This window comes from Schistocerca cancellata, chromosome 4 (genome assembly GCF_023864275.1).
Source record: "Schistocerca cancellata isolate TAMUIC-IGC-003103 chromosome 4, iqSchCanc2.1, whole genome shotgun sequence".
Lineage (NCBI taxonomy): Eukaryota > Metazoa > Arthropoda > Insecta > Orthoptera > Acrididae > Schistocerca > Schistocerca cancellata.
The window spans coordinates 765,050,779-765,066,263 of record NC_064629.1 but is presented as its reverse complement, the minus strand read 5'-3'; the positions used below and the strand labels follow the sequence as shown (position 1 = coordinate 765,066,263).

At 36.2% G+C, this 15,485-nt stretch overlaps 1 protein-coding gene across 5 annotated transcripts in view; it reads left to right on the top strand.

Annotated features, from left to right (window-relative positions):
• LOC126184545 (uncharacterized) overlaps positions 1–15,485 on the top strand; it is a 414,668-nt gene that overhangs the window by 198,244 nt on the left and 200,939 nt on the right. For all 5 annotated transcript variants that reach the window (XM_049926963.1, XM_049926962.1, XM_049926961.1 and 2 more), the window contains one exon: positions 5,390–5,506. In XM_049926963.1, the coding sequence (XP_049782920.1) occupies positions 5,390–5,506 (117 nt within the window). The remainder of the gene's footprint in view (positions 1–5,389; positions 5,507–15,485) is intronic.

The following is a 15,485-nucleotide window of genomic DNA, read 5'->3' as shown; positions in this document are numbered from 1 at the left end:
CTGGTTTGGTGCTAGTGATTGTGAAATGACAGATTCACAGCAAAATCTGTATTTTGTGAGTTGTGGCCAGCTGTTTGCAACAATAGTATTGGTCATTTGCAGTGGCCACACTCTTTATTGGATAACTGTAGTTTCCCCATTTCTGACCCACCAGTACAAAATGTTCCCTCTTGTAGCTTAATTGAAGTATAAGGGTTACAGTGTAATAAAGTAGCACATAATAAAGTACTGTAAAGTGTACCATATTATGTACAAGAGAATTAAAAACATATCATGATGGAATGTTTGCTGTTTTACTCGATACCATAATTGTTCTGATCAACAGAAATGTGGAAAATTCTTTAACTTTTGTCTGTCAACTCACTTTGAGTCGGCCTCCTTGCATCTTCTGATACAGTGTGAGCAGCTCCATTTTCTATTCACTGTGTGTAGAACTGAACCGTGTGCCATCTCTTCACAAATTAAATAAGTTTTCAATTTGAGCAGCCATTTGTGACCCACTTCATGAATGTCTTTACAAATGTGTTCATTACTTCAGTGACAATTTCCTCTGTTTGACTGTTCCTCAGATTCAGGTGGTTGTGACTAAATTGTCTCTAACTGAATGTACTGGACCACTAGTAGTGAAAGGTGATGACTCGTTTATGTACTGTCATCATAGACTTCTGTAATAAGACTTAAGTTCAGTGCACAGAATCTTCTTTCCTACATGAGAATGATCAATTTTCTACTGTCTAAATTGTGTTCACCTCTTCATTTCAGTCTCTGTTATTTACTTAATTTTCCCAAAAGTAATTTAGATGCAATTATTTACTTACACCACCCATCCAAAAAGTTCCCAGGCTGATTTTATTCGTGGCAGATAAATGACATCAGCGAAGTAACCGTGCTGGCAATGTGAATTAATTACTGTTCAACAGCAGAAATGCATTTTTTCAAATAATATCAACAACAAACACAGATCATCAGGGAAAAAGAGTAATGTACTATTACTAACAGACAGTCATGGCAGAAATCTATCCAGCATGCTCCGTGAGAAAAATCGCGACATAGCAGTGACTAGTGTAGTGAAACCGGGAGTGAGATGTAAAAATGTTGTAGACATTAACTCTCAGACAAAATTAATGCAAGTAAATGACTTTATCGTCTGTATAATGGGTTCAAACGATGTGGCAAAAAATGAAGCAGAGGTTTGCGTGAAAACGCTGCAGAATTTTTTTACAAGCTAATAAATGCAGAAACACAGTAGTTGCCACACTTCCTCATAGGCATGATCTGATTTATAGTTCATGTGTAAACAAAGAAATTTCGAAAACAAACATTAAAATAAGGAAACTGTGTTCTCAATACGCTAAGTGCGATGTACTGGATATAAGCAAGGTGCATCGAAATCTGCACATGAAGCATGGAATGCACTTGAACTATGAAGGGAAAAGGTTTGTTTGTGATCGTGTTAGTGAAATAATTAAAGAAAGACTTGTAAGGGGTAGAACAATCTATCAGCTTCCTGAACATCCTTCCAACAACAGCGAGGAAAACAAAATAAACAAGAAAGAAGAACAAAAATACAACACTGCTGACGTTCCTAATTTAAACTAGAGGTATGTGGTGCTGTAAATATGATTCCCAATTACCAAATCGTGAATACGCCTGAACTAAAAATTTATCACCATAATGTGCAATCCCTGCGTAAGAAGATCGATGAAATTAACGTACTATTAACACATGAACTTAATGATATCTCAGTGTTATGCATTTCTGAGCACTGGCTTAACCCAGAATTAATCCAGAATACAAAAATAAACAAATTTGTCTTGGCAGCTTACTACTGCAGGAAAAACAGCAAGCAGGGTGGGGTAGCAATTTACACCAAGGATAATGTAGATTTTATTACACTATCTGACTTAACTAGGGCAAATGTTGATAAGGATTATGAAATTGCAGCTATAAAAATTACTCAGTTCAACCTAGTTATTGCTACAGTTTACCAATCACCATCCGGGAATTTTGAACTTTTCTTAAACAAAATGGAGTCATTGCTAAATAAAGTAAATAAAATGGATTGTGAATTGATAATCTGTGGTGACTTCAATATTGACTTCCTCACGAATAGTGGAAATAGGGAGACCATTTTGAACCTTGCAACATCCTACAATTGCTGAAGTAAAAGCAGCTACCCGAGTATCAGAAACTTGCCAAACAGCTCTTGATCAGTTTCTAGTCAAGAAGAGTTTACACAACACCTCACTAAAAATTTTCAATGCAGGTTGTAGTGATCATCTTGCTCAAATATTAAGCATAAAAGTACGAGACAGTATTATTAACAACATGTCTTTCAGAACAGCATATCAAAGTTATAATCAGCATAATGTAAACTACTTCAATAACTTATTACAGAAAGAAAAATGGCTAGGAGTGTACAAAATGAACGATATAAATGAAAAATTCAACACATTCATTGAGACATTAACCCATTTATTTGAACTTGCATTCCCACGAAAACATTAACCATATGGGGGAACTCTAGAACAAACAGCTGGATCACAAAGGGAATAAGGGTTTCATGCCAAAAGAAAAGACTACTTCATGAAATATGTAACTCAACGAATTCCTCACCTGTAGTACGAGCACACTATAAAAAATACTCCAAAATATTAAGAAAAGTAATAAAAGCAGCAAAAATAATGCATAATGATGAAATCATTTATAATTCAGCTAATAAATCAAAGGCTATGTGGAGTGTTATAAAAAAACAATGTGGAGTATACAGACAACCTTGCAAAAATATAACACTACCACATAAAAATAAAAAAGTAACAAACCTCTTAGAAGTAGCCAACACATTTAACAACTTTTTCACAGGTGTTGCTGAAAATATGTTACAATCAAACTTTAAGAGCACCCAGGCAAATGAATATAACATAAGTGCATGTAGAGGATCAATGTACATCAGTTCTGTTTCACAAGATGAAGTAGCTAAAGCAATAAAAGGACTAAAAAATTGCAAATCGGCAGGTATTGATGGTATACCTGCAACAATGTTAAAGAAGAGTGCATCAAACCTAATTGAAGTACTCACACACTTATGCGACTGCTCACTTCAGGCAGGCACTTTCCCTGATGTGTTGAAAACATCAAAAGTTATTCCTGCATATAAAAAAGGGGATAAAGACAATGTAAATAACTAGAGACCCATCACAATTTCCTCCTGCATATCTAAAGTACTGGAAAAAGTTATGTATGAGAAACTTATGAAATTTATAAATAAAAACAGCATCCTATGTAATGAACAACATGGATTCAGAAATAAGAGGTCAACGACAACTGCTGTCTATGGGTGCATCAATTTCATCCTAAACTTGATGGACAAAAAACAGGAAACAACAGGAGTCTTTACTGACTTGTCAAAAGCTTTTGACATGATGGACCATAAAATTCTGCTATCAAAGCTAGATAGATATGGTATTCGAGGTCTGTCCAACAAGTGGATCAGTTCCTTTGTGACTAATTGTATGCAGGCAGTGTGCATCAAGCACACAGATATTGAACTAAAAACTGTATCTAATCACTTATGTGACTATAAACAAATTAAATGTGGTGTACCCCAAGGATCAGTATTGGGACCCCTTCTGTTTCTCCTGTACATAAATGATCTAAGCTTAAATGTTGATGCACACAAAACAATCATATTTGCAGATGACACCACGATTCTACTAAAAGGAGACGATGATGAACAGTTACAGCAGACAGTAAACATGGTCACGAAACAACTTAGCAGCTGGGCAAAGAGTAATCAGCTTGTAATAAACAGTAAGAAAACCATTGCTCTAAAATTTCACAATGTTCCTAACAAGGACATGTTTATCCCATCAGTCTCTATCAATGATGAACCAGTTGGTAACAATACTGAAACCAAATTCTTAGGACTTTGGCTGCAGAGTAACATCTGATAGAATAAGCATATTGAATATCTCAATGCAGAACTGAGCAAAACATGTTACCTTCTTTGTTCATTAAAATCATGCTGTAGTGAGAAAACAGTATTGAATGCATATCATGCGTACTTTCATTCTCGCCTTAGATATGGGGTTGCCTTCTGGGGAAACTCTAAAACAGCTAATAGCACTTTTAAACTACAAAAAAGGGCCATTAGAATCTTGTTTGGGTGCAAGCCTAGAGACTGTTGTAAACCCCTGTTTAAGAAATCAAATCTGGTATTCCTCCATTACCATGTGTATACATTATCGAAACCCTTTTGTCCTTTAAATCAAATGTAATAGGCAAGGACCAGAGACTGCAAAAAAACTGTGATATACATGAGCACTTTACCAGACAAAACAGAAACTTACATATGACTCATATCAGCACAGCACTGTGCCAAAAAGGTACTTTTCACATGGGAGTTAAGCTTTATAACAAACTTCCTGAAAACATAAACGCTATCACTGAGGTCAATACATTTGGAAAATCTCTAAAGTCATATTTACAGCATCACTGCTTTTACTCCATTGAAGAATATTTAAATTTATGAAATGTGTTATATAAATACTTACGTGTAAAGTGTATTATTGTAACCTTAAATATGTATGCCTTGCAATGACTTTCAGCCTGTATATTTATAACTTGACTTGTCCAATGTCTTATGCATAAGCTGCTATGTAGACAACAGGACCAATAAATAATACAATACAATACAATACCAGTCAGTAGTGAGCAGGCTCTGTTAAGTAGTGGGTGTGTGGCTGTAATAGGACAGCAATGTTGCATTGCAAATCACATTGGAGCAACTTCCTTAAATCAAGTGTTACAGACACTTTCGACACTTTTTGATGAAGAGAGAAGTGTGTGCATAGTTCATACCACACACAACTTGACTCCTGAAGAAAAATTGTGTGTGGATGCCTGCCACAACTTGTTTGGAATTCAAAATGTGGACAGTTATTTTCAGAAAAAAGTTGTCACAAGTGGCAAGTCTTGGTGTTATCACTACAAACCTACCATATAATGACAATGTGCAGAAAGTCACATTTAGAGTCAACACTTTGATGATATAACTGACATTCAGGCCGATGTGACATGCAGTTTGAACATCATCCCACAGAAGGAGCTTTCTGGTAGTTTTGCCTGGATGTATGAATGTTCTGTGTGTTGCACCCAACCAGTGGGAGACACTGTAGAACAATTGAAGCATTAAAACCACTATATTAAGTTTTCTATTTTTGTTTTCTAATCCAGTATTGAAAATAAAGTATAATGTGGGCTACAAATGAGTAAAATGTATATTGCAGTTATTTTTTAAAATATTTGTATTATAGATTATATGCTTTTGTATTTTTATATTTTGTCTTAAGGTTCCAGATTTTTAATAAAATGTTTCATTACTTTGCAGTTACTGTAGAGAGGGGTTGGTCTTCCCCTAACACACAGCATATTACTGCCCCTAACACCCAGCATATTAATGTTCAGCACACTGGATCACATTCAAAGTCAAGACGAGGCAAGATGGGTATGTTCATTAAAGAGATTTTTCAAAATTTTCTTGTTCATCACAAACAACTCTTGATTGACTGATATTTGTGAATTGTGGTTTATTTGTCTCGTTATGTACATAATCTAAATAGTTTGATTCAGTTGCAGAACACACTTCAAAACTGCAGTAAAATTTCACCGTAAATACAGAACAGCTGATGTTAAAAAACTGCATAATAATAATAATAAAATTTTTGTTATACATACAGGAAAAGCTAACACTTAACTACCCCTTGCTCAAATTATCATTTCATTCTCTATGAATTTCTCCCACAGAATCTGCTGTAGCCTTGTTTTTAAAATTTCTGGCTTCATATTAAGTATGTTTTTGCCTATTAACTTTGTATATTTGTCATCCCTACATACTGTGGAGTCTGTGCATATACTTTCAACTGGGTGTGGGTAGCATAAAATTATTTTTATTTCTCATGTTATATTTGTGGTTAAAATGATTGTCCAAAAATAATTTTTGTTTGCTGTGTAGGAAGATCATAATTTCATAAATGTATAGGGAGGGAACAGTTAAGATTTGTAGTTTCCGAAATAATGGGTAACCCACTGTATTGATCTAACTCCTTGTGTCCTTCATTATTGTTGCTGCTCTGTAATGCACAGAGAAATTATCTGTAATACTCAATATTGTGATTTAATTTTTTCATTGCAAAACTGTATTCATGTGTGTTGAGTTTATTGAAACTGCATAGCTCAAATTTTTGGTCATTTTCAAAGATACAGAACTTTCTATGATGAAACCTGTCTGGAGTTTCTTAATGTTTAAATAATTCTAGTTACAGGCTAAATGTAATGTTGGTCAGTATAAAATAATAATAATAAATTAACAACACTGAGCCTTTATTCCACAAAATTGCAGAGTTTTAGCATTAGGTACGCTATGTGGCCACATCGTACAGTGTGCAGTGGCATCAGCATCAGGTCATGCACGGGGCAGAAAGAAAGGCAATTTTATAGCGTGCGTTGATTTTCCTGATAGAACGGCATATACAAATTGTCAGTACCTTATTTGGCAGTTTATTTATGTTATCTCAAAGATCCTGGAATTCTTCCACCCACTTCACAGTAAATTCTTCTGATATGTGGCATTCTTGGTGAGTGTTAAATATCAGTTTCAGCTAAACTGTAATTTTTACAATCACTACAGAAGGCAAAAATAATTTCTTTATACAGGGTGTAAATGCCCCAGGACAAAAGATCTCTTAATGCTATATACCTATGAACATACATAAATGTTTACTTGGAGATGAACAAGCAGGCAAATTTGGTCAGTAGTACTGAATAAAATATTTTGTTTCAAATATATTGACAGCTTTAGCAGGATTTTATATATCCTAAGAAGAACAATGTTCTTGAATCACAAGATATGTTTCAACACTGTCTGCTACCTCCTCTAGGCTTGACGCTGTTTCTTAATTTGTGTTGTTTACATTTTAAATGTACAGAATGCCTTTCTTTGGTAAATTATAGACTGGCAGTACACCGTGTTTTATCATTTGTAGCTCCCCCCCCCCCCCCCCCCCATGGCTTTATATTTAATCCTGCAGTAGAATATAAACCGCCAATTATACACTTTCTTAGCTACACAAAAAAACTTGTTAATTTTTTATACAGTCTGAAAAAGTCATGCAAAGCTTATTGTTCTTAGTTCTGGTGTATACAGCAATTGTGTGGTCTCTCTCTCTTTCTCTCTCTCTCTCTCTCTCTCTCTCTCTCTCAAGAAATTTGTGTACCATCCTACTAACTTTCTGCAGTGCTGTGGAAGTGTAAACCTGATTGGAATTGAAAATGCTACATAACAGTCTTGTGCAGTGCAAATAAAGAAAAGGTATGTCAAAACCACCACATAGCAAAATATTGGGTTCTTTGAATTGCAGAGTCCAGTATTGAAATGAATATTATGTCAAAGACTGCTTTCCTATTTTGCATTCATCATCTGGATAGGATATGATAAAACAGTTGCCCTAAGTACAAAAAATCCATATGTCCCCTTGCTTCAGTGCTGCACATGAGCATATGATGCCCCACTACACATGAAATTCCAAACAGAAATGCGACAAAACGCATATGAGCAAAGTAAACACCAAACATGGGCTTCATCCAACATTGTAGTAAGATCAGTTTTCTGGTGCTCTTTGGAAATAACTCAAATGAACCTATTTCTAACAGATCGCAGCAAAATATTGCAAATGGCTGTGAGAGAATCATTACTTTCAAAGTAAATTACCTCTTACACAAGATGAATTATGTCAAGTGTGAGAATGCATGATGAATTTCTTAAATTACTGATTGTTTGACTCACATTCAAAACTTAACACTTAGAAAAATTTAAGGCCAAGAAGACCAGACATAATGTCATTATTTAAAATATTGTTGGCACATTTGTGTTTAAAATATCTTAAAGAGTAACACACGAAAAAAAGACCAATATTATATATGATATATATGTATTAATTTAAACCATTAACTTTTCCTGTTTGTGTGTTCACACTACGTAACAGTGATATTGCTGTTGGCTGACTACATCACATGTCCTATGCTCCTAATACCTGCTGTCATTGGCTGGTGAGATCACGTGTCATGGGCTATGATTGGCTGACAAAAGCACATCACAATCTTGATTTCTATGCTTTGGAAACTAACATGCTGTGTTTGGTAGAATTCGTATTTATACTCTTGTAATACGAAAATGTGCAGCATACGTGTTGCCACACATCAAAGATCTTTCCAAAACATGATGTTTTGTTGCTGGGTTTCATTTCCTAAGGTTTTGGGAAGTTCTGTGCCAGTGTATAAAAACTTCACCATCCAAAGAAATAATACGTTTTACAGTTCAGAGGGAAAGTACACTGTCACTTAACACGGAAAAAGTGTATTTTCACCTTCGTCCAGGGATATGTGTATTTTTAACCCAAAAATTCTGGAAAAAATCTGGATTTTTTTTTTCTTGTCTGTGTATACACCCAGTATAGATATTGTATTCTTGTTTAATATTCAAAATATGCTTCTATATTTTGGTGCAAATGTCTGTAACAAGTTGCCTTCAGATACACAGACAAGAAATTGGGAGTTCCAGAAAATGGAAATAAGAGAAAAACAAACCCATGTTAGCTACTCTGATGAACTATGCCACTATGTAATCAGAGAGTCAAAACGCCATGTGTAGTGCAATCAGTAGCATTGCTTGGTGTATACAGACATCAATTATTACTTCCTGTAGATAACTGCTTTCCCTGCTCATGAAGTTTTTTCATTTGCTGGTACACACATTGTGAGTGTGACATTCGCTTTCTCCTTTGTGTTTTTGCTGCATGGGCTTTCAAAATTGTTGAGGCTTTGATTGCCATTTATTGCCGTATTGCTAGTTGGCTTCTGTTTTGAAATCTTTGGCCAGCGTTTAACAATTTTGCTGATGTTTCACCAGCACAAGTGCCTGGTGTTGCTAAAAGTTCACCCTCCATTGCCAGGGGTGGACTGACATTAAGCCTATGGCCACACATCAAATGTGTCTGAGGACCTTCCCCTTATCATTATGAACAATGTTCATTCACCACAGTGTCTGAATCTAGGTAAACAGATCCTGGATTCCTGTCATGCAGAAAAAGCCCCTTGCAGGTAGGAAAGGAAGAAGCTCGATGGTAATGAACAGCGGAAAACCCTCAGACTTGTGCAAAACAGGTACATACAGTCTCTAGCTGAGGGCTTGACTCCTGTTTTCCACCAGTGCTGTAGGGTGAAGCCTTGACAATACCAGCCACGTGTGCTGGTGAAATGCGAGGAAGATCCTTAAACAGCTGTTAGCAATGTCAGGGAACAAAATAAAAACAATATGGGATATAGTGAAAGAGGAGAGTGGTAGAACCAGAAAGGAACAGGAGCAAATAGCATTAAGGGTAGATGACACATTAGTAACCGATGGGCATAGTGTGGCAAATCTATTTAACAAGTACTTTATATCCATTACTGATAGAATGGGATTGTCGGGATCAGTAAATAATGCCCTTGAATATCTGAAACTAGCCTTTACAAATAGCTTCAAGTACATGAATATGTCACTCACTTCGCCAAAAGAAATAACTTCCATAATAAAATCTTTAAAAACAAAGCATTCTAGTGGTTATGATGAAATATCAACAAAGTTAATTAAGGCATGTTCTTGTGAGTTTAGTACAATTCCAAGTTACTTGTGTAACCAGTCAATTATAACTGGGACATTTCCTGACTGGCTAAAATATACACATGTAAAGCCTCTAATCAAGAAAAGGGATAAAGAGATGCCATCAAACTACAGACCAATTTCACTTTTGCCAGCATTCTCAAAAATTTTAGAAAAAGTAATGTACAGGCAGCTTCTCAACCATCTGATCCCAAATAACATATTATCAAGAACACAGTTTGGATTTCTGAAGGGGGTCTGATATCGAGAAGGCTATTTACACATACAGTGAAAATGTACTTAATTCATTAAATAACAAATTACAAACAGCAGGTATTTTCTGTGATTTGTCAAAGGCATTTGATTGTGTGTGTCACAACATCCTTTAAAATAAATTAGAATTCTGTAGTGTTACGGACAGTGCTGCAAAATGGTTCAAGTCATACCTCGCTAACAGGAAACAAAGGGTGTCAGTGAAAGGGTCAGTGCTAGAGAATTAAGTCATCATCAGAATGGGAAGAAATTACATGTGGTGTCCCACAAGGATCCATCTTAGGACCATTGCTTTTTGTTGTGTACATTAATGACTTCTCATCAGTTACACTGCCAGAAGCAGATTCGTTTTGTTTGCAGATGATACAAGTATTGCAATAAATAGTATGTTAAGTGTAATTCTAGAAAGATCTGCTAATGATATTTTCATGGATATTAATAAATGGTTTTTAAAGCCAACTCACTGACATTAAACTTCGAAAAGACTCACTGTATGCAATTCAGAACCTGTAAGAGGTTTCCACCCAGCATATGCATAAAGTATGAAGAAGAGCAGATAGAAGAGGTTGACAGTCTTACATTCCTAGGATTACAACTTGATAATAAATTCAGTTGCTTGGAGCACACTACAGAACTGCAGAAATGCCTTAACAAATCTGTATTTGCAGTTCAAGTGTTACCTGACATAGACGACATAAAAATGAAAAAGCTTGCATACTTTGCATACTTTCATTCCATGATGTAATATGGTATAATATTTTGGGGTAACTATTCAAGTCAAACAAAGGTTTTCAGAGTCCAAAAGTGTGTAATATGTATTATTTGTGGAGTAAATTCACAGATGTCCTGTAGAAACCTCTTCAAAGAACTGGGTATACTAACTACTGCCTCTCAGTATATTTACTCCTTAATCAAATTTGTCCTAAATAATATATATCTTTTTTCTGACAAACAGCTCAGTTCATACATACAATACCAGGAACAAAAATGATCTGCACAAGGACTTAAAAGCACTTACTTTAGTTCAAAAAGGGGTCCACTACCCAGGAACACCCATCTTCAATAATTTTCCAGCAAACGTAAAAAAAATTAGTTACAAATAAAGATCAGTTTAAAAGGAGCCTGAAAGACTTACTAGTGGCAAACTTCTTCTACTCCATTGATGATTTTTTTGATAGAAACAAATGATGTATTGTATATATTCATACTATTAGTATTGTTATTTCATTTAAAAAAAAAATTGACATGTTCCACATCCACGAGGATCTCCACAGCAGGGATCTATGGAATAAAAAAACTAACCTAATCTAGCTGAAGTTCCCAAGACTGAAGCCAACAGCCAGTACATGAGCAATGTATGGTAGAATGTAGTTCACCCCATCGAGATGCTCTTGATATTTGGTGATTGTTCTGTGGCTATATTCAACAGTAGTTGTAGAGCATTTTTGTCATCCTTCCATAAGTGTGGCTGTGATACCAGATGATCCCAGTGCAAGTGTGATGTGTTGTTTAGCACATATTTCCACCATCAATAGATTTATTAGCAACATTTTCCTGGTGCTGTCTAAAGTATCAAAGCACCAGTGTTGCTGCTGATTTGGTCCATGATAACACTGTAAATTTGCTTTTGATTGTCACTGAGGAGTGGTTTGTTGTGAGTAATGCATTGAAGAAGTTCCTTGATGTTGTAGCTTGAGTGAAGCTTCTTGTAGTGTTAATTCCCATTGGTTGTCATTTCAGTAGTCCTAAGCATTGGCATGCTTCTCTGTATGTGTGGCATAGACAACCATCAACCTTCTTGAGATATGTGAAACTAGTTTGTCCCCGTATTTCATGTAGCAACATCCGGAGATAGAAACATTAGATATTGTTCAAATGTATAGTGAATACTCAGTGTAGTGCCCCAGTTTTCATGAGTCCTGGATGATCTTCTACTGGAATTCCTTGTTTTCATCACTGAAAGTTTTTTGTGCGTGTTCCATGTATAATAGGTAGGGACATCGACATATAGTAATGTTTTTGCAAATTGATCTGTTTGGCACAGTTGGAAAAACTGTTAATGTTGTCTTCTGACATGGTTCACTTGCAGTTTTTGTGGCAGTATCTTTTGTGAAGTAAACTCTGTGTCCATTCTCCAAATGTACTGCTAGATGTTGCACAGTGATGTGATGAGGGTAAGATTACCATTGTTCCAATGTCATCAATGTTTCCGTCATGTATGATTGTTGTGTATCTGAGGTGGATGTATTCTTCCATGCATAGTTTCTTCTGATTCAGTCTGGTGTAAAGCATCCATTCTGTAGCTATTTTTGCATACGTATCTACTAGAAATTGTTGGAAAAAACAGCGAGTGTTGAGAATGTGATTGTATGTTTCATTGTCTCTGATCGTTAAGGGGCAAGCATAGAGCACCTTGGAAGTGCATTTGTTGTTTGTTTCTACACCTGTTTCAGGTTGATTTTGTTTCACATTAAAATGATATCCGCCCTCTCCATGCAGAAATAGTAATGGATATTGGAGGACATCATATGAGCGGTGTGTCTCTATAATGCCTTGTAGTTCTTCACTTCTTTGTTATGCAGTTATGTGACAGCTTTTGTTTACATTGTCCACAGTTACAATGGTAACTTAATCTGTCTGAGGTGCATTCAATTGGTGTTCACCTTCTCTAGGTGGTCTTTTGTGGGCTTGAATTATGTATGGTGTTCATTGGGTAGTAGTAGTAATGATACCATGTTGCAATAAATTTGTTCTTGGATGGAAAAAAAACATTACCAATTTCATCGCTATTAGTGTTGAATGAAGTGACACTGAAAGAAGTCATTAGTAAGCAGGCATTCTGTGCTTTTATATTTTGAGGAAAGTGTTCAGAGTCTGTAGTTTCCCCACTCACGTAATGTAAAAATTACTGTAGAGGTGCTTCCAGTGGCGGTAATCGAATTTTTCCATTCATGAAACAGAATGCTGGTGTTTCTTTACTGAATTTTTTCACGTTGCAACGCTGGCAGATGTTACCAATTTTTCCGATTATGGCATGTTTGTGTTTGTTATATCCTTTCAGCGGATCATAGCAGAATGCTTCATAGATTTTACTGTTTACTTGTCCTAATCACGCTTTCTGTAGGCTGGTATTTTCATGGCTGGATTGAGTTCACAGCCTTTTATTATAAGATTATGTCATAATTTTTGAGTCTTCAATCTTCATTTCATTGTTTTTCAGTTTCTCTGCTTCTCACAGTGTTCATTGTCATTTGTTTGGAACTTAAACGTGGTTTGCGCTGCTTGCCTGTTTCATTTTTTTTTGCTTTTATTTTTCCTTTCACCATTTTGCTTCAGAACTGGCAAGATCTCCTCTTTTATGTTTGGGCATTATCTAAAATATAAATCAAATCAACTTTTTGTTAAGAAAAACACTAAGTTCTCTTTTCACACTTCATTTTCAATTTGTATTCAGTCACTGTACCACTTTGACTACTCAGACTTCTCTGTTTGTTTTTATTCACTCACTGTACTACTTTTCCAGTTCCTCATTACGTCATTGATAAGAAACTGATGTTCGAACTTGTGACAGGTCTTTACATTCCCCTACCAATGGGTAGCCCCACCCATGGTGAACTCCAGAACATACCAAAAAGGCTTCGAATGGTCTACAATGTTCCAGAACATTCCACAATATTCAAGAGTGTTGATCTGGGACGTTCCTGAATGTTCCAAAACATGCTGGAATCTTCCCGAACATTCCGGAAAATCCTAGCGCATTCTGTAACAATTTTATTCACTCACTGTACTACTTTTCCAGTTCCTCATTACGTCACTGATAAGAAACTGATGTTCGAACTTGTGACAGGTCTTTACATACCCCTACCAATGGGTAGCCCCACCCATGGTGAATGTGTGTTGTGGAATGCCCTTGAATGTTATAGAAATTTCTAGATGACAAAACTTCCCAGCCCTTGTATCTTCAAAAGCACGCCCTTCAGGTAAAAACAGAAACTTTCATCATGGATGGGGGATAGAGGGCTACCACACCATAGAACTCCCTTCATCGTACTGGGACTCGTTTCTCAGCTGTAGCGCCATACGCATTGTACACTTACTTTTATAATATATATTGATTTAAAAATTATTACAACCCATGGTATTCCTATAATCTTTTTTGTAAATAGACTTCAAGTTAGATATGTTTTTCTGATTTCAATCATTGTGTGAAAAAAGACATACCTACAGTGGGCTTTATCATGTGATGGTGAAATGAGATACTTAAAATCATTTTAATACCCATTGAAATGAAAACTTCTCTATTTTTGTTACACATTCAAATACCTTAGTACTCAGTCCAGTAATCATGCAACTTAAAGTTTGCAGTTTGCCTAATAATTGCTGAGCTCACAGCTTTTACGTTCCATACTTCGTAATTAAGGCCAATATGTGCCCCATGCTTGTATTTGCTAAGGTTGTTATAGGAGTTACCTGCAGTATAATTCAGTATAAAGTGATCCATCAACCAACATTTATTTAGGAAACATTGCCAATGTGGAACTCGGCTTGTCCTTTCCTTGCATAATCTCCTGTGAATCATGGATGAAGGACAAGAGACAGATTCCACATTCCTAGATTTCTGGAAAGCATTTGACACAGTGCCGTACTACAGACTTTTAACAAAGTTCTAAGCATGTGGAATAAGTTCTCAGATACATGAGTGGCTCAAACACTTTCTAAGTAATAGACCCCAGTATGTCATTGTGGGAGTGTACGTCACAGGAAAAAGTATAATCTGGAGTGCTCCAGGGAAGTGTAATAGGACTGGTCTAGTTCTCATCATACATAAACTGTCTGATGAATAGGGTATACACCAATCTGCCTACAACTGTTAGCTGATGACGCTGTATAGAGTACAGGAAAGTGTCATAATTGACTGACTGTAGGAGGATACGGAAATGACTTGGACAGAATTTCTTTTTGGTGTGGGGAATGGCAGGTTGCTCTTAATGTGGAAAAATGTAAATTAATACAGATGGGTGGTAACAAGACTCCTATATTGTTTGACTACAGTATTAATGGTATGCATATTAGTAACTTCAAGTAAATATTTGGTTTTGTTTCAAATGGCTCTGAGCACTATGGGACTCAACTGCTGTGGTCATAAGTCCCCTAGAACTTAGAACTACTTAAACCTAACTAACCTAAGGACAGCACACAACACCCAGCCATCACGAGGCAGAGAAAATCCCTGACCCCGCCGGGAATCGAACCCGGGAACCCAGGCGTGGGAAGCGAGAACGCTACCGCACGACCACGAGATGCGGGCAAGTATTTGGTTTTGATTTTGAAAATCAACGTGAAGTAAAACTGATATTTAAGGTTGGTTGTTGGGAAGACAATGTTGGACTTCAATTCATTGGGAGAATTATAGGAAAGTGTAGGCCATCTATAAAGGAGACTGCATATACAACATGTGTATGACCAATTCTTCAGGCCGCATTAAAGCTAAGATACTGAACCAATTCAGAGGTAT